The following is a 25,941-nucleotide window of genomic DNA, read 5'->3' as shown; positions in this document are numbered from 1 at the left end:
AAAGCAAAAAGAAAAGAGAAAGAAAGTATAAATAGCAATCTTTGAAGAATGATTACCACAGAGAAACACTGGCTCATAGGTCAAGCTGAAACTTGCATGAAAGAGGAGAAAGACCAAGTGACAAGTGTCAGAGACAGAATCAGAAATGTGAACAGACCACAGCCAGAAAAGGTGAGCACAGAGACAGATGTCCATATGTAGAGTTGAGAATAGCCCAAATCATGAGGTGTGGATATTAATATACATGTATGAGGAAATAAATAGATAATTTCAATCAATGACCTAGAAAGGTCCACTAAGAAGGGGACTGGATTCCATGATGGCAAGGTAGGAGTCTCAGTCTGAACATTATCGTGGATGAAGTGATTGCTGAAATGTTTTTTTCACAATTTAGAATTTGGGTGAATATCATTTATTTTTGAATACCATTTGTAGGTTAAATACACTGTTTTCTTTCGTTTTTAGACCAATGGGGGAAAAGATGGGCTTTTTCATTTGATTTCAAAAGAATTTGAAGATATTTATGGATTCAAGATTTTTTTTGTCAAAATTTGTGATTGTACATACTTTTTTTGGAGTCTAAAGTTTCCATCAACCTCAAGAAATGCCTTAAATGCTGAGAGCCAGCAGAGAGCCTGCCAGTCTGTTGCCCAAAGTCTGCTCCCACATGCACACACACATGCGTGCACACACACACACACACACACACACACACACATACACACACACGCTTGCGCACACACACACACATACACACATGCACACACATGCGTGCACACACACACACACACACGCATGAGAGTCTGAACACTGCAGAGAAGCTGTGGAAAGGAGACTGTTTACACTGAGTTGTCACAACAGTCTGAGGAATTGCACTTTCTGTCCCCTGCACCCAAGTTGGAGTAAATAGAATTTGGGCCTTTATTCCTCTGAGGAGGAATTAGTGTATTCCTTAGAAATATAATCTACAACTTTGTTTGTTCAAACTCTGCTTTCTGGGTTTCTCTTGTAGTAATAGGAGCTGCGGGGCTGCGTCCCAACACCCAGGCCGCCTGGCTAGCTTATGCCCCGAAATAACAACACACAAACTGTATTCTTTTAAACACTGCTTGGCCTATTTCTATCTAGCCTCTTCTAGGCTAATTCTCACATATTAATTTAGCCCATTTCTAATCATCTGTGTAGCACAGCTAGGTGCGCTTACCAGGAAGATTCTAGCCTACATCCATCCTGGGTCGGAGCTTCATCGCGTGTGCCTCAGAGAGCAGAGCTATCACGTCTACCCAGGAGAGCGGAGCATGGCATCTCTCCTCCAGAGAGCAGAGCTGTCGAGTCTGAGCTCACTTCCTCTTCCTCCCAGCATTCTGTTCTGTTTACTCCTCCCACCTATGTTTTAACCTATGAGGCCAAGCAGTTTCTTTATTGCTTAACCAATGAAATCAACAGATTGATATATGACACTCCCACACCATACTGAGCTTTTAAGTAGGCAAAGTCACTTCCATTGATGTCTGAAATGCTCCTGCTAGTATTTTCACTTTGGATCTCATGTATTAATTTAGTCTAGTCAATTCTATGGCTCTATCAATTCTTAAGCTCTTCCTACCAGTTCCCCATCATGCTTTCTTTCATTTCATCCTTCCATCCTTCCTTTCATGGGTCTGTGTAGTCTTTCATTTACCAAGCTTTGGCTAAGGACTGGGCATGAGTTAGAAGACTCCAGTTCTAGTTGTTATGCTACTGTGAATTCCTTTTAAAAAAATTAAAAATTCTCCAAAACGTTCCACTGAACCTTGTACTTCCATAAATTACATCTTGAAAACCACTCACGTCAGAATTAAAGTATGCTGTCTGCAGAGCTCTGTAATAGGAAGTAGTTCATGTATGCTGTCTGCAGAGCTCTGTAATAGGAAGTACTTCATGTATGCTGTCTGCAGAGCTCTGTATTAGGAAGTACTTCATGTATGCTGTCTGCACAGCTCTGTAATAGGAAGTACTTCATGTATGCTGTCTGCAGAGCTCTGTATTAGGAAGTAGTTCATGTATGCTGTCTGCACAGCTCTGTAATAGGAAGTAGTTCATGTATGCTGTCTGCACAGCTCTGTATTAGGAAGTAGTTCATGTATGCTGTCTGCACAGCTCTGTATTAGGAAGTAGTTCATGTATGCTGTCTGCACAGCTCTGTAATAGGAAGTAGTTCATGTATGCTGTCTGCACAGCTCTGTAATAGGAAGTACTTATGTATACTGTCTGCACAGCTCTGTACTTCATGCAGCTTTTGGAGTCTGAAACTGCACTGTACTGTCAGGCATGGTTTTTGGTTGTTATTATTGTTACTATTATTATTATTATCAACACCAATATTTTTGGTCAATCCTCCTTTTGATCTTCAGGTCAGCAGATGGTGGAAAACTGATAAAGTATAGGGACTAGAACCTCACTAACAGGGAAACCGTCTTCTTAGGTAGAGCCAAGGTAAACAACTGTCAATAACTTGATTCCTGAGACCTTTGTTGTCCACAGCCTCCCAAACTCCACCCCACTCAGAAACTGAGTATCTATGACCTCTGAGTATCCCTGAAAATAGGAAGCATCAAGAAGTCTTCATGGTGTGAAGTTGTTGGCATTTCTGAAGCATTTTCAACATGCACCTATCATATTCCAATTTGCCTTGTGAAACAAGCATTCTCATTTAATACAGTGAGGTCTTTGTATTCTCAACAACAAACACATGGTTGTAAGGCTTGGGGCACAACCTGCATTTTTCTGTAACTCTCACCACCACCTCTACTCTTCTCTACATTACAAAGTTCTGTGTCAGCAGAAAGATCTGTTTACAAACAAAGGCTCTGAGAGGACAGTATCAGCAACTTAAACAAGACTCCAAAACAAAATAAAACGAAGGAAGGTACCCCTGATCCTATCCTTGTGGCTCCTGAGCACCCACTGCAGCCCTCCTCAAAGGAATCCCATCTTTCCATCTGTCTGCATGTCTTACTTCCTCTGACACCTTCCACATAGGCAATAAAACCATGAAAAGTCTAGGCTAAGAATTGAGCAGATGCTGGCCTGAATTTTTTGGAGAGCAGGGCGATAAAATGCAGACAGAGATTTGTTTGCTATGGTAAAAAACAAACCTAAACCATGCAGTTTACATCTGACTACCTGAAGCAGAAGCTGACAGAAGAAGGGTCATCAGTTGGGTAGGTGCAATCGTTGTATGAAAAACAAGTCTCTCTCAGGTCCTAAGCAACCAAGGGAATGATTTATCCACTCTCTTGGACTCAAGTCTGCTGTGGCTCCCTCTTACTTATTCATAGTAATGGAAATAGCTGAAATATGTAATATGCAATGTAAGATAAACTCTGTTTTAAGTATTTTGTCTGTGCATTACTCCTCACAAGGATCTCCGAAGTGGTAACAATAGCACCCCAGTTTGTCAAGTGAGGGATAAAGAATTTTAAGTGATTTCCCACTCTGTGATAGAATCATTTCCTCTGGATCAGTATTGCAAACATACTCTATCACAGATGTCCTAACCCCATATCTGAATGCTCAGCATGGCATTCTACATGCTGTCTAGACTTTATGTCCTATCAATAGCTGGTAGAGAAACACATTGAGATGAGCAAACTACAGCAACATGGAACTTCCTTGCGAGTGCTTTCCAGTGTACTATAGCATGCTCAGCAGCATCCCCAGCCCCTACTTGCTATGTTCAGAGCAAGTCCCACCTACTGTGCAGTTTTGATAACTAGAAATGGAAGTGTCCATTCCCAAACACAGAGGGCAACATCTCTATCGCTTGACAATGACATACTTTAGATTCATCAGAATTGCCTGGTATTCTTGGACACAAACTCCCATTTTGGTATCTTTTCGCAATAACTTCTTCCTTGACCTTATGGTGTCCTTGGCTTTCTGTCCATCAGTCTTCTACAGTCTATAGCTTATTGCACTCCCAGTCTATTTAAGCCAGACAGGAAATGTCATTTCTGAGTGACTAATCTATTTACTTTTATGCTTTAAAAAATGTAAAACATATACACAATTTTAAACTTTTGATTTAAGCCCCCCAAAGAATTCCACAGGAACCTTAAATTTAAAAATTTAATCTATTTCACATATCTGACACATGTTTTATTGACTTTATCATATGCCAAAAACCAAGCTGATCACTGAGGGTCTTAAGTCAAAGGAGAAATACCTGTGTAGATGAATTCCCACCAGTGCTCTCCAGGATCATCATCCAGTTAGGAATCCCACCAGTGCTCTCCAGGATCAGCGTCCAGTTAGGAATCCCACCAGTGCTCTCCAGGATCAGCACACAGTTAGGAATCCCACCAGTGCTCCCCAGCATCAGCACACAGTTAGGAATCCCACCAGTGCTCCCCAGCATCAGCACACAGTTAGGAATCCCACCAGTGCTTCCCAGCATTTTGACCACACTCTACTTTATCATTAGCAGTCTGCATTGCTCCAGATTGACATAAAGTCCTGAGACAGTGATTCTGACTTTCTTTGCTCTGTCACTGTAGGAAAAAGTACCACATTACTCCTAGCCAATAGTCCCTTATTTTCTGGACTGTCTTCTTAAAAAAAAAAAAAAAAAAAAAAAAGAATTCAATGATACTCTAATGTCTGTGAAAAAAAAATCTCAGATCTCACTGCATGCCAAGCTCAATCATTTTCGATCTCCCCTCAGGCAACCCTGACCACTTCACTTCCTTCCATTCCCTCGTGCATTCTCAGTTCTGTCGTGGGTAGATGTCTTTTTCATCTCCAGGGTTACTGGTAGGATACAGGTCTAATTCATGACCATGATTAGGACTCAGGTGTTGCTTCTGTTTATCCCAGAATCTGTGACATCAGATCATCTGTACTACTCTTGGATCCTCACTTTTCGTGTTCATGTAAAGCAGAGCAGTTTCCAACATCAGCCAGGATCTGGTTTGAGCTGTGCAAACGTTGAAGGTGTATGAAATTGAAATGCGTCCCATCCCAAGCTTCCACTCTTTCCTTCTATTTCCTCCGATCTTCTTCCCCCCTTCATTTCTTTCTCTAAGTTGATATACATCACTTTCATTCCCAGTGTATGACAGAGAGGGCAATGACTTGGTTCTTCATTACATACAGGAGTGAAAAAAAAAAATGGTTGAAGAGCCCAGAAGGAAAACTTAACCCAATTCTGAGGGGAAAAGAAAACTTTACTCTGAATAGCAGTAAAACATGTAGCCACATTTTTGCATACTATACAAGAGCGAATTTTTACTCTCAGTCCACTCCATCCTGGGTGTGAAGTACTTTTTATACCACTTTACATATGAAGAAACCAGAAGGCACAGGAGTGAAGAAGGGTAGGAGAGGGAATGCTGAAATAAGGGAAGTGTTACCTGAGGCTACACTGCAAAAAAGTGCAGAGCTGGGGTTCGAACGACCAGTCTGGCTACACATTACAGATGTTTTAACACTTACTACGTTGCCTGTGGCCATGTGCCAAGTCCTGACAAGTTGGTTATCTCCTTAGTTCCTTCTCTAACTGTCAGAGGCAATGGGTTATCCCCACTCTATAGATGAGTACTGAAATCAGGGAGGATGTCCTCCAGAATTCCCGGGTTGCCTCATTGATAAATAATGGAGCCAGCAGTTGGTTTGTTAAACTCTGAACTTTTCTCTCTCTCTCTCTCTCTCTCTCTCTCTCTCTCTCTCTCTCTCTGCACATGTACCTTAGTCAATGTTCAACTGATATTAAGAGACACCATGACCACAGCAACTCTTATAAAGGAAAATATTTAATTGGGGTTTGCTTATAATTTCAGATGTTTAGTCCATTATTATCATCATGGTGGGAATCACGGCAGCATGCAGGAAGACATGGTGCTGGAGAGTATTATCTGGATCCACAGGCAGCAGACAGAAAGATACTGGGTCTGGTTGAGCATTTAAAATCCCCAAGCCCACACCAATAACACACTTCTCCAACAAGGACACACTTACTGCGACAAGTCCATACCTCCTAATTCCTGTCAATTAGTGTCACACCCTAAGGATGAAACATGCAAATTTATGAGCCTATGGGGACCATTCTAATTAAAGCAATGCACACTCATGTGTGGAGGGGTGATACGTGCATATGGTTTTGTGTAGATATGCATAATCACAAGAAGTGCGCATGTGTGAAGGTGTTTGCAAAGGCCAGAATACGGCATCTTCCTTACGTTATGTATTGAGTCAAACTTTTTTGCTAAACCTGAAATTCACCATTTCAGTTAGACTGGCTCGTCAGCAGGTTCTGGAGATTTGCCTATTTCCATGCACTGTACATCTTCCCCAGCACTGTGGTTCAGATGCACATTTCCATGCCAGGTCTTTACACAGACACTTGGGAATCCTAACTCTGCCCTTCATATTTGTTCATCCACTGAGCCAAGACTCCAGTTCTAAACTCCGACCTTTCCATTTTATATAGAGGCTGCTTTTAGGACCAAAGGATTAAGACTGCAAAGTCAAAGGTAGAGGGAATTTCAGGTTTTATTTGAGCTTCCAGAAGCACTTTGTCAGTCCAGTTCTATCTCATAGGTCAGGCCTGATGGTAGTGGCATGCTTTTAATCCCAGCACTTGGGAGGCAGAGGCAGGCAGATCTCAGTGAGTTTGAAGCCAGTCTGGTTTACAGAGTGCGTTTCAGAATAGCCAGGACTGTTACAAAGAGAAACCCTGTCCAGAAAAACAAATAAGAAACAAAAAATTTTAGATCTTAGATGTGCCCTTCTCAAATCTGCCTCACATCTACATGGTTTGAAGTAGTCTTCAGAAGTATGTATTCTTTTACCACTCCAAAGATACTTGTGAAGCACATGAAGTAAATGGACTAAAAATTTTCATCCCTAGAGGACGGGTGGAAGGATCCCCGACTCAGAGAGCTTCATTTAAGGTCATACCACTTAATGAAACTGGTAAGCTGCTCCATGAGGTCATAAGAAACTCAAAACTAGTTTCTAGCGTAAGAAAGAATCTGGGCAGGAAAGTATATGCAGGGGACATTGTCTGCTTCCTACAACCCTGCTTCTGTCAGAACGCATGCAGAGCTGACTCGCAGGAAACTTCTCCTCAGCAAGTCTTGGTCGTGTGACTGAGGCTACTACATTTGATGATTTTCTTCTCTGGCACTAACAGATAAAATTGCCCTTTGGTACCATCTCGGCTTTCTCTGAATGTCTGATGGTTTGGAATCCTTCAGGTCATTTTGGGGTTTTCTCCCAAACAAACCCAGTGCAGGGACCACGGGTATACTTAACCCAAATCTGTCTGTTTTAATTGCACTTCTCTGGAGAGATAAAAGCTTTCCATAGGATTGCTCTCTCAAGGATTTCTCTATGGTTTTGATACTAGCAATTAAATAATGGAAAACAAAACAAAGCAAGAATCGACCAGTGTTGACCTTTAGTTTTTAATTTTTTTTTTAACGTTCTGTAAGAAACCGATTGTTGACCTAAATTCGTTCTTTTATTCCTACATCATCTTACCTCTGCTTGCATTCTCATGTCAGATTCCCACAGATCATGAGTATACTATAAAGTTGGGGAACCCAAGTCTGCCTCTCCTACTCATTACCTTAAACTTCCCACAGTGGATAATCACACTGTTGTTACCTGACAAATCATGATCCTAGAATCAGGAGTTTAGGAGATTAGAGGGATCTTTAGGCCTATCTGCTGTGGTCCTCATATTAGGAGAGGGAATAAGGAAACTCAGAAAATAGTTGGCTTATTCAGTGATGTACAGCAGAGCATCAGCCTAGTGGGGGACATGTGCTGAGGGTGATTCCCATGCAGGAAAGTGTCCTGACGTCCATTTTAGCTTCAGAGTCAGACAGTACTCAGGATGTTGTCTCTCCCAGACCTTAGTAGGGATCCTTGGGACACCACTTATGGTCTTCACACTCAAATTTCATGTCTGCCAAAGAGTTTGCAGAGTCATGTGTGCTTAACATAGAGATTGTCACACAGAGCTTAAAAAACTTGTTATTATTACCATTATTTCTTTGCATCTGCTACTTTTTTTTTAACAATGAGAAATGTCCCAGGTAGAATTTTCTTTTTTTTATAAAGATACTCTCCAAAGGAGAAAAATAAGTAAGCAATACAAGTTGAATATGCAGTTCCATGGCTGGCTAATTCTCCTCTCCAGTCAGCGGCAAATGCAAGTGCGTCCAAGAGAATAGTGTAGACAAAGTGAGGCAGAGTTGGGGAATGGAACTGGACACTTATGACACCTACATTCTGATAATTCCTATTGCCTAGATCTATATGTCGCTGGCAAGGGGATGTAACTTCTCTGAGCCCCGCCTTTTCTCATGGACAAATGCATAGCAGCTGTTGTATGAGGCTGGCAAGAGCATCATAAGCGATACTGTGGTGGCACAGCTGCCTGGGAGGCCAGTACCAAACAGGGGCCTCCCGGAAGTCAAGTCCCACGGAGATACAAATGCTTGCCTCCCGGTAATGAAGGTGTTTGTGTGCATGGAGAATGTAGTGCCCATCGCTGGCTCCTCCTAATAGACTGCTCTGCTCAACAAGGAGGAGTGGAAATTGAGACACTGTGTCATAGCAAGAGAAGGGATGTGAAAAGAACACAAGGCAGGGGGAGATGACAACAGTTTAGCGATATCCCAGTGGGAGTGTTCAGAAAGCACACTGCATGATAGAGCAACAGTCGGCTCTGTCTTCCCTAGCAGAGGCTCAAAGCCTGCCTGCCTGCCTGAAACAGCACTCATTTCATTTCTTTCTTTTGTTTTGTTTTGTTTGTTTTTGTTTTTCGAGACAGGGTTTCACTGTAGCTTTGGAGCCTGTCCTGAAACTAGCTCTTGTAGACCAGGCTGGCCTCGAACTCACAGAGATCCGCCTACCTCTACCTCCCGAGTGCTGGGATTAAAGGTATGAGCCACCACCGCCAGGCTCATTTCTGTTCTTACAGTCCTGAAGGCTACAAATCTGAAATGCAAGTCTGTCTGGGGTTATTTTCTCCTTCAGACTTTTAGATGACTTCCTCTCTGTGAATCCACATGATCTTTTCTTTGTGCACAAACATGCCCCCAATGTCTCCTCTTATCAGGACATCAACATTGGATTTGACCTTATGGTGACATAGGTGTTAAATGGTCACCTCTTTAAAGACTCTGACACCAAATACAGTCACTCGCTGAGCTTCCAGGTGACATGGCTTCGACATATATGTCTTAAGGGGTCACAAACACTCAGTTCAAAACATATGAAACTGAGTACTCTTCCTTTGAGATCTGTGAAGAATTTTGCTGGGATTTTGATGGACACTGAATTGAATCTACAGATTGCCTTTGGAAGATTGCCATTTTTACTATATTAATTCTGCTTACCCAAGAGCATCTTTCCACTTTCTGGTGTCTTCTTCAATTTCAATTTCTTTCTTCAAAGATTTAAACTTCCTGTTCTTGAGCCTCAGTTTCTCTGAAGAGTGCACTGTGTGGATATTGACAGTTTCATGGAGCAGGTCACGAGAAACTTAATGTACAGCCCTTGATATTCAGCAATTCCTAAGTACGAGTAACATGTTTAAACAGAGAAAAGAGTAGAGAAATAGAATGTATACCCCTGGAGTAGAATCTTTCAGTTGATACATAAAAGGTGTCACATATTCCAGAGCATTCTCCGAAGTTGAGGCATTAGAACAATACCCTGTTCAGGTCTCCTGCCTCAGGCTTTCCTGCCAGGTGTGAGCGGAAGTGGAGGTGTGAGCGGAAGTGGAGGTGTGAGCGGAAGTGGAGGTGTGAGCCTGGGAAAGGGCTACAAGAGGTCGAAGAGATGGTTCAACAGCTGAAGGCGCTTGTTGTTCAAGGCTAACCCCATGCATTTGGTTCCTGAAGCCTCTGAGGATGGAAGGAAAGAACCAGCTTCACAAAGCTGTCCTCTGCCCTCCACATGAGTACTGGAGCACACGTGTGCCCTCGACACACACATAGTAAGGAGTAAAAATCAAATGGAAGCCCTTTGCATATCAAACTTAGCTGCTTCTAGACCAGGGCATATAGAATGGCAGTAGATTGGTGTCCTGGTGACCCTGGAATTGTGACTCATTTCTTCTCATCTGGGCAATGTTTCCAGATACCTCACTGTTCTGCAAAAGGACACTTGAAGTCACTTTTATTCTCTGTTTCTGTAGGCTATAACATTAAGCAGGTGTATGCTCGTTCCATGTAGATTATGTGCAGAATTGTGTTTCTGTTCTGCCTTGTCACACAGGGATATGTCCATTGGGGCTATCCTCCAGCTCCTCACAGATGGCTAACTTAAGACAGACTTGTACCATGTTTTAAACATGTCTCTATTTCACTGAAAAATGTGAGAAAGGACAGTGTGGTACTATGTGAATATTCCTAGGTTCTCAAGATGATACTGTTTTGTGTCCTGCAAGAGGTAGCAATCTAAGCATGCAAGGATTGAGAATGACATAAGGCATCCCGTTCAGATCAACACACAGGTCTGAGTACTGCCAGCACACAAGGGTCCATTAGATCAGTGAACAAAGGAGCTCTTCAAATTTAGCAGAGGATCATTTTATCTCACCCTCCCCACTTCAGAAGAGGGGAATGAGCTCCAGCAGCATAGAGAGTGCAATGACTAATTCCAGACAATTTACTTGGCACAACAAGACAGATCTCTGGTGCCAAGGCTTGGTTCAGGTCTGATACAGTACAGGAGGGTTTTGCATCCGGTCTTCTACAAGGTGGCTCCAATTAAGATAGTTTTCATGCAAACATTGACTCTCAGCCCCAAGTCATTATGCCATCCCTAGGAAGCTCAGTGATTTCATTTCAACAAATCACACTTCAAGAAAGCATTTCCATTGAACTTTTGAAGCCCCTGCTTCAAGGGTCTCATTTACTTTAATGTCATTTGTCCTTGAGTCACTGAAAACCACTCTTTGTCCTACCTTCCTGCATCCTGGGGCAAGCCACCTCTTTTTTTTTTTTTTTTTTTTTTTGGTTTTTCAAGACAGGGTTTCTCTGTGGTTTTGGAGCTTGTCCTGGAACTAGCTCTTGTAGACCAGGCTGGTCTCGAACTCACAGAGATACGCCTGCCTCTGCCTCCCGAGTGCTGGGATTAAAGGCGTGCGCCACCACCGCCCGGCAAGCCACCGCTTTCAATGAACCTCTGCATGGCAGCATCAGGTAGCCTGAACCATACTCCAAGTCCCAGGAAGCTGTTGAACCCTACAAATGTCTAAACATTTTAACTCCACAGCAAGGTAGACTTCTTCCCAAAAGCAACAAAAAAAGCAGAGACCAAGAGCCCTTGGCAAAAGAAAAAAGGGGGGGGGGAGACAGACAGAGACAGAGAGAGGATGTGTCGTATTTCCTATTAGATTACCATTCATTTTTATTTCATAGAATAATAAGGGAGGAATTAAGTAGATGAGAGGGATACACTGAGCTAAGAAGGAGGATACAAATGTGATGGATTTAAGAACCTCTGGTCCCACTGACATTCTACATAGACCGCAGGACATATTCTGAAGAAATTCATCCCAGATATGAAGACAGTTCTTTGTCTTAGGAGGGAGTCAGCAGGAAAGTAACTTTGAATGCATAGTCTCTTACTGTTGTCTAGGTTGATGGAAATATAGGATTTCTAAGTGGCTTTTGAGCCTTTATGCTCTATCTTACGATATCAAACAAGATGATTTCATGGTACCTCCTTTCTCTGGCACCTTTGTATTTTGTTTCCACTTATTTCCTACTCTTTCATTTGTAATTTACTCCCAGCCCCTTTAGCATTTTAAAAACCAGCTCTTGTTTAGATAGCCTGTGTATGTCAAGAATATTATACCCAGTATGTCTTTCAAGTAGGATAGAATATGTAAAAAGAGATATAGATGAGGGAGTCAACGTCCACAGAGATGAGGTGATTTTGTTCCAGACATATGGCCTGTAATTTCGGTCATTATGAGTCAAAACAGGTTACTCTGGACCCAAAGATCCTCCCCCTTCCCTTCAGTAGAAGCAAATCTGTCCTCTTACTTTCTTTGTTTTTGATAACTGATGAATTAGTGCCTTAAGTTCTGTTTATCTTTAAAACCCTCTTTCTTTTTCATATTCTGTTTGAATTATATATCCATGTTCTCTTCATGGGAGACATACTGAGTGCCTACTGTAACAAGTAGCTAGACCGGTTACAGACATAACCAAACTAGTCACTACCCTCAAGAGCCATCCAGTCTAGTAGAGAAGAGACCACACGATGGATACAGGCAACTCCAAATTGAGTAAGCCAATGCTGTTTTCTGAAAGCAAAATGGTTCGTAGAGAAAATGGCCCATGCTACAGAGCTATCAGAGAATGCACCCTTGGAAGAGGTGCTTTGTGTGTTAGTCAGGGAAGACTGTAATAAATAAAATCATCCATGGATTGACTGTGTAATAGAAAACTTCATTCAAATAAGGCCCGGAGGCACTTACTGCAATGCCAGTGTCACCCGGACTGCAAAAGACTGTGTTAGGATATTCTGTCCATTGCCTGAAAATGTTCCGAGTGAGAAGGAAGAAGTGGGTGGCTTAGATCCTCTGCCAAAATGCTGGCCGTGTCAGATGCTAACATAGACATTTACACAGATGCTAAGGTCCCAGTGCCCACAAAGAAAAAAAAAGACTGTGTGGGCCTCTTCTATTGATTTTGCTGGACACTCTCCATGTTTATTTGATGAGTATTAATGGCAGATGCACACTCAGAGTTACGGTGACCGCACTGATTCATTCCCCAGTGAGAGTAGGGACTGTCCTTCCCAAATGAGCATCTTTTATTCATTCTTGTCTCCTTTTCTTTCTCTTCTCACCTGGCTTCATACAAGCATCTGACACTTAAAGTACACATGTAATTAGAAAATCTTCTTCATCATCCGGAAAGCTTTGCTTGTGCCAAGGTACAGCGGGTACATTCCAGAAAGGGTGGGGGATGGGGGACTGGTGAGTACAAAGATAATCAGATACATAGGGAATCTGTTGAGCAGCTTATTAAAGTTTCTAGATCTCTCAAGAGGGATGTCTGCCTTTAAATGTCCTTACACTTGTGATACCTACCTCCAACTTTCCTTGGTAGATGAAGAAATCCAAATCCTTGGTGGTATGAGTGTTGGGGGTATTATGCAACTTGTATACATTAAACAGCTAATTCCAAGAGCTAGAATCCACTTACCCACCAACTGACCTCATACCCATCTTTTCCCTTCCCTTAGTTTCCATGTTCACCATTGCTTAAATGAGAAAAAAATATCACTGCCATGGATTTATATGTGTTCAATAAGCTATTGCATATAAAGATCTTACCATGATGCCTTGCCTGTTGTACAGACTTAGACTGTATACTTGATTACAGCTGAAAAGGTCACATACTTACATGTGAACCCACTCATACTCACACACATTACAGGGAGGAGAGTGGTAGATATTGAACACTTGGTTCTTGGGAGATTTGTAAGTGATTCTGAATAAACACCTGTCATTTGTTCTCTATTTCAGCTTCCTCACTGTTGATAGAGCTGAGGAAGTTAGAGGCTGTGATCTTTGCGGGGCAGGGGGTGTTGTTTTAATTTTTTAACTGGTGAAATACTCATTCTTCTAACAGAAGCCTTCTGGTATACTCCATATTCAATAAAAAGGAGTAAAACTTTATGAGTTCATTTGCCCTGAGGTACTGACAAATCCTACTCCCTCTCCCTGTTAGTTCCTCTAGCCCTTACTGAATTGTCCTCAGTGTGGTCAAGGATACCAGAGAGTACATAAGTAACAACCAGGGTCCCATAGAGCTTTTTGGTGGCTCACATCTTTAATCCCAGCACTCAGGAGGCAGGGGCATGTGTATGAGGCCAGCCTGGTCTACAAGAGCTAGTTCTAGGACAGGTTCCAAAGCTACAGAGAAACTCTGTCTCAAAAAAACAAAACAAACAAACAAAGAAAAAAACAAAAGAAAAACCAAAACAAACAACTGTTCTAGAGTATTTGATGTGAATTTTATCAGAGAAAAAAAAACCTAACCAGCATCTATTTCCATGCTTTATTTTTAATCTTTCTCTTTTGGGACCACATAGGACTGTATGACAAATGTTCTTATACCTCACGTGACCGAGGATGGGTCGTGGGCATTCACACCATCAGTGATCAAGGCAACAGAGACCCACGCTACTTCTTCTCCTTGAAGACAGACCGAGCCAGGAAAGTGACCACCATTGATGCCCATCGCAGCTACCTGCCAGGCCAATGGGTATACCTAGCTGCTACCTACAATGGGCGACAGATGAAGCTCTATTTGAATGGTGCCCAGGTGGCAACCTCTGGGGAGCAAGTCGGTGGCATATTCAGCCCACTGACCCAGAAGTGTAAAGTGCTCATGTTGGGGGGCAGTGCTCAAAATCACAACTTCAGGGGCCACGTCGAGAACTTCCGTCTATGGAAGGTAGCCAGAACACAGAGAGAGGTACTGTCTGACATGGAAAGCCATGGCCTTCACACCCCTCTACCTCAGCTCCTCCTCCAGGAGAACTGGGACAATGTGAAGCGCACTTGGTCCCCCATGAAGGATGGTAACATCCCCCGCATGGAATTCAGCAATGCCCACAGCTTCCTGTTGGACACTAGTTTAGAGCCCCCTCTTTGTGGGCAGACGCTATGTGACAACACAGAAGTCATCTCCAGTTACAACCAGCTCCCAAGTTTCCGTCGCCCTAAGGTGGTACGCTATCGTGTGGTCAACATCTATGACGATGACCATAAGAACCCAACGGTGAGCCTGCAACAGATCAACTTTCAACACCAGGAGCTGGCTGAGGCCTTCCAGCACTACAACATCTCCTGGGAGCTGGAGGTGCTGGACATCAACAGCTCCTCTCTGCGTCATCGCCTCATCCTTGCCAACTGTGACATCAGCAAGATTGGGGATGAGAAATGCGATCCCGAATGCAACCATACACTGACCGGCCATGATGGTGGGGACTGCCGCCAGCTGCGCTACCCTGCCTTCATGAAGAAGCAGCAGAATGGCGTATGTGACATGGACTGTAACTATGAAAGGTTTAATTTTGATGGTGGAGAGTGCTGTGACCCAGACATCACTGATGTCACTAAGACGTGCTTTGATCCCGATTCTCCACACAGGTAAGATGTCCCATTGAGAACTGACTGTTATGTTTTTATCTTATAGATAAGACACCTAGGTTTCCTTGAAATTTGTGACAGTACTCCAGTTCAGACAACAGGCTTGTGACCAGGACAAATCTAATACTAAGGTTATCCAGGGGACTATGTACATGCATAGTCCTTTACAAGACTACATACTGAGTGCTTACCATTGAACATGACGAAGGCCTCAAAGCCCTGTCCTCTCAAAGAGCTCAAGTTTAAACTGGGAGCATGCACTGCATGTGAATAACTGTTGTACTATATGTGGTTGTGTTGATGAGCTCTGTACCCACCAATCCAGTAGCTTCACACCGTAGGCTGCTGTTAAAATTTAGCACAGTTAAAAGTAAACAGAACTCCTTTTATTTAGTTTGTATTTTTATTTTTATTCTATTCTTACATTTTTGTTTATTACTTTTACTTTATTTATGAATACATAAAACCAGCAGCACCTGTTGATTCAAGCCTATAATCTCAACAACTTAGGAGACAGAAACAGGAAGATGTTATGATTCCTCTACAGAATGAGTTTAGGGCCAGCCTAGGCAAATGTGAGAGATGTTACCTCAAAATAAAAAAGAGGTGGGTTTATAGCTCAGTAGTAGAGCACTTGCCTTACTAGTACAAAAGTCTAGGTTCAATCTTTAGCAACACACACACCGCCCCACACATATAGATGCACATGGAGGTAAAACTGTAAAAGTCAATTCCTTTGTTACTCAGTTGCTACATGGGGTTTGTGGCTGTTGTACTGGAGAAAATGATAGGGAAATCTTCCAGTGTCTGGGCTTTCTGTGGGTAGTGGGCTGGTAAATGGGAGGTCAGTTAGGAATAGACGCCTTGGGTTCAGAGCCCGGCTCTGCCATTTCCTCACTCTGTGACCTCCTAGAGGTTCCTTCTGCATCTGTGACAAGAGAGTGATGGCTTGCAGAGTTTGCAGAGGTTAGAGAGAAGGCATAGGAGACACTGCATTCCCTTCAGGGGCCAGCACATTACTAGCTCGCTAGGAAAAGGGCTCGGTATTCAGGGAGTACCACTCAAAGCATGTGCCGGAACCTGGAATGTGTCCTGAAGAGTTCGTTGGGACAGGTGGAATTTCACCGAGGCCTTCCAAAGCAGGCAGAATGGGAAGCACAACTGAAGAATTCCAGAAATCTAGCGTGCAATTTGACAGCTATGGGCAATAAATATGCACTGTACTTAGTATTCATGCAAAAAAGACACCAAAAAAAGGTACTCTGTGAGATAATGACCATGTTTGCTATTTTCTCTATGGTAACCTCTTTTCTATGTGCTTCTATCCCATCACAACGTGTTTTAAACCTTAAGTATATAAAACAATAATTATTTCAACAACAACAAGAAGAATAGAAGGTTCTGGAGAAATGGTTTGACGGATAAGCATGCTTGTTTTGAAAACAGGATGACCTAAGTTCAAATCTCCAGCACTCATGCAGATGTCACACACAGTCATGCACGCCTGCAACCCTTGCCTCAGAGGGCAGAGACAGGAAAATTCGGGGAGCTCACTAGCCATTAAGTTAGTGAAATGGTAACCTTCTGGTTCAGTGAGAGACACTGGGTCTCAAAACAAGGGTGATGGAGTAAAAGGTTAGACATTATCCTGTTATCTGAGTGTGAAACACACACACACACACACACACAAAGTGTATGTATACAAAGAATGGGTATAATTTTAACTCGACCAGAAATTGGACTGGGGAAGAAACAAAGACATTTCAGGAAGAGGTAATTGTATTATTCCTCAGAATTAGGAAGAAAGGAGGTCTGCTGCCCAAGATATTTGAGTCTGCCCTGGGTATTGACTATAACCTGCAATCCCAACATGCAAAATATAACCAGAGTGTGACTTTTGTTTGTGTGGGACTTCCACTCTGAAGTCAGGGAAAGGGTCAACAACCACTTTCCTGTTTTAGGGAAACTTTCTTATTCTGTCCAATACACATGAACCTGGCCTTGTTGATGGTTTCAGCACATTGGCCAACCCCTGTGGGTTTTCTCTTCATACTTCTCTGTCTCTCTCAAAAGAGCAAGGACCTCCCTTGCACAGGAAAAATACATATCTTCAGAGAAATGAGGATTCTGGCAGGAGAATGTCCTGCCTGGAAGTAGCTCAGAGAGCATGACTGCTCAGCCTGCTGGTATAGGAGGGGCTTCTGGACTCTGCCTTGCTACCATCTTGTGCCGCATACAAGGGGAGATTTAGTGGAAGGCTAGTTTGTTCTGGTCAATTTTGCTCACATTTGAGGCCTGGAAGAACTTGGCAAAGGAGATAAGATGGGAGTTAGCATGTTCATTTGAGTTATGGGAAATAGTGGCCTTTAGAGAGTGCAGTATGCCTGATTCAGTAAAGTCATTAGGCAAATGAAAAATGCAGGTTCCCTGTGATCAGCAAAGAGTGTGCGACTACATCAGGCTTACATGAAATACCTACGTTCAAAGACAGAGTCGATAGAAAGGAGAGCATGGACAGTGAAAGTCATCCAATCCACAGGTTGATTCAGCTAACCATTCTCTGATTCATGTCACAAATCTATGTTTAGCATCTGCCAAGGGTTGAGAAGGCAAGTTCCCCAATCTTGTTTTATGTAAAGAAATTCCAGATTCAGAAAGATGAAGCGGCACATTTAAAGTCATCCTGCTTGCGTGTGGAAGGCTTGGGCTCAAACCTGGACTTTTTAACTCTAAAACTATTGAATCTTTAAACCCAAGGAACAATTAGGTAACATTGAAGGACAGGGGTTAGAGGCAGGGCAGTGTTTCAAAACTTTGTGAGAAGTCTGGTGGTAATAATTGAGTCAGAACCGAAGCCAACTGGCCTTTTCAGAGTCCCTTGCCTCAGGTTCCAGATATTTAAAAAATCAACAGGCAACACCGGCAGATTCCAAAGGCCTCCTCTTTTCTCATCACAAGACTGAATGTTCCAAATGTCTGTGCATGGCGTGTGCCAGTAGTGTGACCAATCGAGTCAGGGGCTGCTTGTTTGCTACTGCGAAAACTGTGTGCACAGGCTGAGCCCCGCCAGGCCCTCTGTCATCAGGACTAAGCTGGGGTTACTGGGTTCAGGCTGAATCAGCTGCCCTGTGTGCAGAGAGAAACCTATGGAAGGTTTCAGAGAAATACTCACTTTGTGATTTTGAACAAGAGAGAGGGAGGACAAAGAAAAAGGGGAGAAAGGACAAAAGCAGGCTGGCTACTGGAGCAGAAGCCAGGAAATGCAGGCTGCTGTTGTTTAGGTGAATGTTTAGAAAGAACTATCTAAAAATAAAAAAAAAAATCTTTCAGCATCTCTCTCTCCTTCCTCCTTTCCCTCCCTCCCTCTCTCATCCTCTTCTCCTCCTCCTTTCTCCCTTTTTCTCTTTCCATCTGTCTTTATTTCCATATGTCTATTATTGCTGTTTTTGTTTCTCATTATTTTAAAAATTAAATTTATTTTAATGTGTGTGCACGTGCGCACACGAGTACACACACACATACACACACACACACACACACACACACACACACACACACACGATGTGGGCATGTTATTATGAAGTCCAGAAGAGGGCATCAAATCCCCTCTGACTGGAACTGTGGATATCTGTAAGTCATCTTCCATGGATGCTAGGAACTGAACCCAGATCATCTTAAACCAGCTTTCTTCCTCTCTAGGTTTTCATACTCTAATTATTTCTTTGAGAAATTCATATCTCATACAATGTGTTTTAAACATAATCTCTACTCCTTAATCCCCTTCACTTCTCTCAGATCCATCCGCCACTCTCTGCCAACTTTCTGTCCTTTACCCACAGTTTGTCCTGGCCATGGATTTGCTGCCATTCACTGGAATATGGTTATATGGTTGATCTAACAAGAGTCACATCCTTAAAGAAAACTGGCTCTCTCCTCCCCAAAATTTAATCAACTGCTAATGGCTCCTGAGCTAAGGGGTGTCAGCTGATGCCCCCCCCACCCCATACACAGGCAGACCGCCATAGCTACTGAGTTCATGAATGCTGCAGTCCTATCGTGTGCAAAGACAATTTCTCTCTGGTCTTCCTGGACTTCTGGCTACTAAGATCTCCTTCTCGTCTATGATGATTCTTAAAGCTTTGGGAGGGAGAGTAAAATAGATCTCTCATTTATGACTGAACCCTCCACAGACAATTATTTATACTCTGACCAATTATTAGTTGCTATGATTAATCCCTTCCAATGCACAAAGAAACCTCTCTAATGAAGTTCTAAAGCTGCACAAATCTAAGGGTAGAGAGACGTGGATTTTAGGACAGTTTGGTACTATGACCATTTAGCAAAATAGCAATTGTAATTTCATCCCAATAGCTTATATGTTCCACAGTCCTAAGATTTTGGCCAGGGTTTTAGTACTAGTCTGTCATTTTATCCTGTAGAATGGGCTGTCACACATTCTGTCCTTGTAACCTTCTTGGCATTCTCCCGAGAGTCTGAGGATAAAAAGTAATAGGATAGTGAGTTTGTAAGTGATTTGAATGGTCCCTTTCTGTTTCTATGGTTGCACCAAAGTAATCAAGGGAGTATTGACATTGTGTTTTCTCATAAGATGCAATGATAATAATAACGAAAGCCTAAGTATGCTGTAAAATAAAGCTGGGATAGTGGGTGCTGAATACTTTGTAATATAAGCAATGTGAGATACTTGGCATGAAGAAAACATTTTCGTATGGCCTGAACAACAGGACCATGATACATACCTGCACTTAAAATTCTAAGGAGACCTACCCTGCCTGTGCCAAAGGAAGCAGAGACAGTCTATGTGATTTTGAAGCCATGGTGGGACAGAATGACACGAGGAGGAGTTTAGAAATGAGATGGTGTCATCTCCACTTGGAATGGTCTTTCTAGTGATGTTCTAGCCTACAGGGGAATAGATTTCCCATCAGTACGGGTGTGTAAGTTGGCACTGATAACCACGTTCAGGCTAAGATTACAACCATGACAGAGAAGGTAACCTTGCTAGCCTTGGAGTAAATCTTGGATAGTCCAACGTTTTCCTAATTTTGTATTTCAAGTCATGTTGGAAACAACATGGGAACTGTTTCTCTTTGGTCTCACAGTAATTTGTTGCATGTATCTTCTTCTGTCTGCCTCCTTGTTATTCACCAGTTGAAGATGTTCCTCATTATTGAAGGACACCCCCTCAATGGAAAATCGTATACAAACAATCCATATAATATGTGGACTTCAAATACAGAAAATTATTCTGTGTAGGAAAAATGAGGCAGATACCTGGAAGAACTATGATTTCAGCAAGCATCCAGAAATAGTCATACTCTAGAGAGTTGACAGTCAGGGTCCTGGTAGAAAACAGATGTTACATTCAAACAGAATATTTAAGGACGTTTGAAGGAGGGGTGAATTTGAAGCAACAACTACTTACAATGCTGTGTATGTATTTAAGAAAACAAACAACCTTATCTCTTCACTGCAAGGTTATCAAACATGGACAGAAATTATCACCTTTTGCCTATAGAGATAAGATGGATGGGCAGTTGTGGTACCTAAAACTGTGGCTGGATGGAAAGGGTTCCCACCTCTGGGCTGTGACTTTAGAAAAAGAAAGATCTACTGTGGTTTTGAGAAGTTAGAGAAGTCTTCATGATGTGGCATGAACAAAAGAGCTTTGAAGTGTGGGCAGATTTAGCCATGACAGAAAAGACCTTGTTGGGACAGATTGCGTGGGTAGGGCTACTTAAGTTAACATGGGAAGACAAGTCAGAGAGTAGGAAAAAGCTAAGTCTAGTTGGGACACATTCATGGAGACACACAGTTTGTTCCTTGATGGCTTGATGGGCATCTCCAAGAATCAGCATGACTTAGAATAAAATAAAATTTCAAGGGAAACACATTGTGTCTTTGGCTGGCCAGTTTCTTAGCTATGAAATCTTGGGCCAATCTTCTAAACTCTGAATCTCCACTTTCACATCAACTGAGAGAAACATCTGAAGGTACAAATCACATATTTTATGTGGCCCTGGGGTCACATAAAAGGAGAATCACAGAGTGTCCTAAAGAGTTAACTGCTAGCAGATGAAAAAAATGGCATTGCTCTCTCTCTCTCTCTCTCTCCCTCTCTCTCTCTCTCTCTCTCTCTCTCTCTCTCTCTCTCCCTCTCTCTCTCTCTCTCTCTCTCTCTCTCTCTCTCTCTCTGTAACTTCGTTCATTCCTTTCCAGTAATCCTGTAAGAGAAATTGCCTTGGAATCTTATAATCAGAATATCAGGGTTTATTTAATGTGACTAATATTCATTACAACAATACCAGGAGTCAGGGCTGGTGTAGTGGAAAAAATATGCATGTTGGAGAGTGACCAGGGTTTGAATCTTGGCTCCACTCTGCACTAGCTGTCTGACCTTGGCTCATTGTTGAGTAAGAATTGTGGGTTTCTCATCTGTTAAAATTGGGCGATAACAATTATACTGTGGCATGTCAAAAAATAAATATAAAGTTCCTGGTGTGAAACACTTGCTTTCAAGTGTGATACACAGTGGGGATTAGAGATGTTCTCCCCATCCCTTCCATGTACACATAGACACCCCTGCCCTCATGTCAGCTCTCATTTCGGGGAGACTGCATTCTTACAGGCTCATAACGAGGACGGGAACAAACTGCAGTATACAAACTGAAAGTATTTAACCAGACTACTTTCATTCTTAAGATGCTTTCTTTTAAGGACCAGCCACAGATCTGGTGCTGTTATATAAAGACCACATGACTTATATCAAGCTTATCGAGTTTGTACAGTAGTTTATTTGACAATTATCCCAAATGTCTAGCTGTGTTAGAAGATATATTGCCTCACAAACCATCCCATGCTGTGCTGGCAGTGGTCGTAAGGAGGCACATGCTAGTTTGGTGGAAGATGCTAGATGTTTTGACCATGCTTGCTTTCATGTTGAAACACAATGAGCATGAGCAGGCACAGTGGTGTGCCTGGTCTAATTGTCTCTACTTTAATTCTGGGCTTTCTTCAAGCTTTTCTACTGAGTAAAGTTAACCTTCAGTCGGTTTCCACCTCTGAACACTGTGTGACATTTTAGTAGTTGAAAGCAGAATGCAGGAGAAACTGGTATCAACAGAGTCTACTAGGCTCCAAAACATGAGGCTAGCAGGGAGCTCCAAACAGTGAGGTATGCAAAACCACACAGTTCCCTACTTCAAGTGTGGGAGACCAAGCACATTTAGAGTGCACTTCCACCAAGCCATTTAGAACAGTCATACTTAGCTCTGTGTAGCTGCCTCCTCCGGGGCATCAGTGATGGAAATGACAGTCGGCTTCACCAGGTGGTTTCGATTTGATGGGGTGCCTGGAGTAGCAGCTGACTTGAGCACTACAAAGAACAATGATTTTGCAGCTGTTGTTTGGGGATGTCACTTCCCTGGGAAGTCTTCTGATGTCTTCCCTTCATACTCCAGTCTCACCTGCTTCGCAATGCTGAGCCCTCATTCTAGAATTTCAAGGCTAGGATAAGTGTCAAAAACTTTTGAACCCATCACCACTGCCCTTTGATTTTAGCTGCTATGAGTTCCATATCTTTTAGAGTTTTTCTCTAAATTCTAAAAGCCCTATGTATACTAAATACCAATGTACTCTCTTCTGGAGAGACAAGCAGCATGCCACACTATGATTGGACGCTTCTGACAGAGACAATGGGCATGTGTGGGGCCCAGGTCCACTGAATATTATGGAGTAAAGGACCTGGAGGACAGAAAGATGTCCCTCTGTCCCTCACGTAGTCAGTACCATTACCTGTAAGCTGCCTCCTGGCTTCCCAATTTACCAGGATCTGAGGGGCTCCTTCTCTTACCCCTTTTGTAGATTCAGTGTGCGTTCGCATTTCCAGTTCCCCGGACATACAGGTCTACTGGATGCCCTTTTGAAGGCCTCACTACACTAGGAGACGACTGGGGATTTTCCATCCTAACTTTGGCACACTCAGCACTCATTTCCCTTTCTCGATCTGCTGGTGACACTGACAGCTCATGACAGCCTCAGAACTTGGTCAAATTCCCTTCCAGTTAGGAAATATAGCCAATGAGGCTGCGAGGGAAGGGTGAACTTACAGAGAACAGTGCACTTCATTTTCGTGGGCACTTTCCTAAATGGATCTCAACTCAGCTTGCTCCTTCATACTCAGCGCTGATTATTCCTACCACCTTAGAGGGAAGCTCCACACCTCCGCTCTTGCTTTCTATAAACACCAAACTAGTGAACTAATGTGTAAGCAGAGACTTTCTCCTTGCAGAGTTGTTTGCGCAAGGGGCACAATGAGCCTTCTCATTTCCCCTTCACCCTCTGCTACTCTGTCTTTCTCTTTTCCGAGCTCTAGGTGGGTTTAGTGGTCTAATAGTAAAACAGTGGGGGAGAACACTGTCTCCATTTTTACATTTCTGATGTTTGTGATTTTAGCCTTTTGTGAGTTCAGAAGGCCAACCGCAGCCCTTAGCCTTGAGCTTGACTCCCTACTACTGAACTATTTTTACGGCCATAGAGGGCACTGGTGACTGTAACAGTGCGGAAGCACAAGGCGTCTCAGCTTCTTACAGAGGTGGAAGACATACACAAGTGAAGACTTTTCCCAAGAAGATCCCTGTAGAAAGACAATTTGCCTGTGGTTTGGCCATACACAAAGAAGGAGGAAAGAAGATTCTTGTAGTAACACAGTGGCCACCATTAAGTTGGACACTTCTTCACTCTTACTGTAATTCTTTGTGTGTAAAACAGCAAACTTGAAGATCTACTCTTTGTTAGACAGAGACATTCTCAAATCAGCTTTTGCAATTCTGGTTCCTAACAACAAAGCTGATTAGGATAGGACAGAAACCAAGGGTACAAATGGATGATTTGATGTCTTTAAAGGTGCATGGACATTGATGCAGTTAGAGAAGTAAAAGCGAGATTATGCTTTCAAAGGATTTCTCAGCTCCTGTGTCTAATTCAATGCATTGTGTTTAGCACTCCAGTGAAGGAGTCAGGCTAGCTGACATGCTGAGACCCTGTGAACATCCCTCGGTTGCCGACAGTGACACCTGGGAAGTGGACAAGCATTCTACCTCTTTTTCCTCCAAGTCCTAAATGTAGCATCCTCATTCCAAAAATTAATTTAAATTTAATGATATTTTCAAACAGCTTGACATACAACATCATGTTTCCTATATCCTTTCTCTAAATTGAGCTCTATCGTCACATGACCCTGTGAAAGCCGTCTCTGCTTTCATCCCAGGAAAGACAAAATCTGGAGAAGTTATTAGGTTTGTTAAAGGTCACTCAGAGAGATCTACACCTACTGTTGTAATTTTATTGTTTTAACTTAAAATACATTTGTTATTTGCCTAGGATTATGTGATTCATATGGAACCGTGGTCCAGAATAAATTCCAGATGCTGCCATATTGACAACTGTTGGTGATGATGTAATTCTCAGTTTATCCTTCCTAACTTCGGTGTTATTTAACTAGTCTTTCCATCTGCTATGTGGCAAACATGGCTAAAACTAGAGCCAAAGTATACAGTCTCTGAACAACTTCTTGTACCTAAAACATCATGGCTACTACAACTTGTGAAACACATGGGGTTTGTCTTTCTTTAAATTGTATTTCAATGAGAAAGACAAACCCCAGGGCTTTAGTGAGCTATGCATATTTCTTTCAATGTGGGCACTGTACTGTTTATCAACTGTGGTTTGAGTTCTACAGGAAGGAAACTAGATGGTGGGAAGAGAAAGCTGTGGCTCTTAGATCTCCATGGTTTTGTTGTGAAAGCAGTAGTTTGACACAAATTGTCATATTCCTATAATGGTTCTTCTAAAACATATTATTATGTTTTAAGGTATAATGTTCTCTTATGTAGCCAGGGATACTTCTTGACTTATGGGCTGCTTTGAAATTCAGTAAACTCTAAGCCCTGGGACTATCAAAGGTACTCTTGTCTAGCAGTAAATAAAGATTAGGGAGGGGACTGTTTGTCTCTGTGTGCAGGAGCATTTCCCTGCTGTGAGCAGTTTTGAGCCATGGATATACAACACTTAGTAGTGCACAAATCCTAACATGAACCCATCCATGATGAAAGTACCTGTTAGTAAGTATCTTTGTGGATTAGTGCTGATATGAGGAAGAACTGGTGCTGAAAAAGCACGGGGTGGCTTCAGAAATGGTGGGGACAGGCCTGGGTCCTGAGGTTTGCTTCACATAAATCAAATATGTGGAGCTGGACTGGTTAAGAACCAGGTGTTCTTGCACCTGTCGTCTACCCAATGCTTTCTAAAGACCATTTTCAAAAAGCCAAATGAGAAAAATAGCAGCTGTGTAGCTCTAAATGAAATGCATTCATCATCAGGTAGAGTCTTTTACACTACCAGCTATCTTTTATGAGAGACATAATTAGTGACATGTTCCCCCTTTTGAATGCTTTCTTTTCCTCATGAAGATTATAAATCTCTACTTATGATCTCATTTAAAAATAATCCAAAATTTTGATTAATCACTGACTGCCCCCCACCCAAGACTCAATACAACACCTCCTGTAATCCAAATATTCACACCTATCCCATTGCACCCATCCTGGATTCATCATGACACCTACAAGTGAAAGGACCCGGGAAAAGTGTTGATACCTCACCTGATCATAGTTTCTTCACAGGTATGAAGGGGAGACCCATAATTAGACTTCCATTTTTTTTAAACTTCAAAAGGATATCTT

At 42.4% G+C, this 25,941-nt stretch overlaps 1 protein-coding gene across 1 annotated transcript in view; it reads left to right on the top strand.

The window, feature by feature from the left end:
• Pappa (pappalysin 1) overlaps positions 1 to 25,941 on the top strand; it is a 228,225-nt gene that overhangs the window by 14,613 nt on the left and 187,671 nt on the right. The window contains exon 2 of the mRNA XM_041632518.1: positions 14,116 to 15,178. Within this exon, the coding sequence (XP_041488452.1) occupies positions 14,116 to 15,178 (1,063 nt within the window). The remainder of the gene's footprint in view (positions 1 to 14,115; positions 15,179 to 25,941) is intronic.

The sequence above is a fragment of the Microtus oregoni genome, unplaced genomic scaffold, assembly GCF_018167655.1.
Source record: "Microtus oregoni isolate MIOR12 unplaced genomic scaffold, Mior012 000041F_ref0000270, whole genome shotgun sequence".
In the NCBI taxonomy this organism is placed as follows: domain Eukaryota; kingdom Metazoa; phylum Chordata; class Mammalia; order Rodentia; family Cricetidae; genus Microtus; species Microtus oregoni.
Note: the sequence above shows the minus strand (reverse complement) of the source record. Positions and strands in the feature narration are given on the sequence as shown.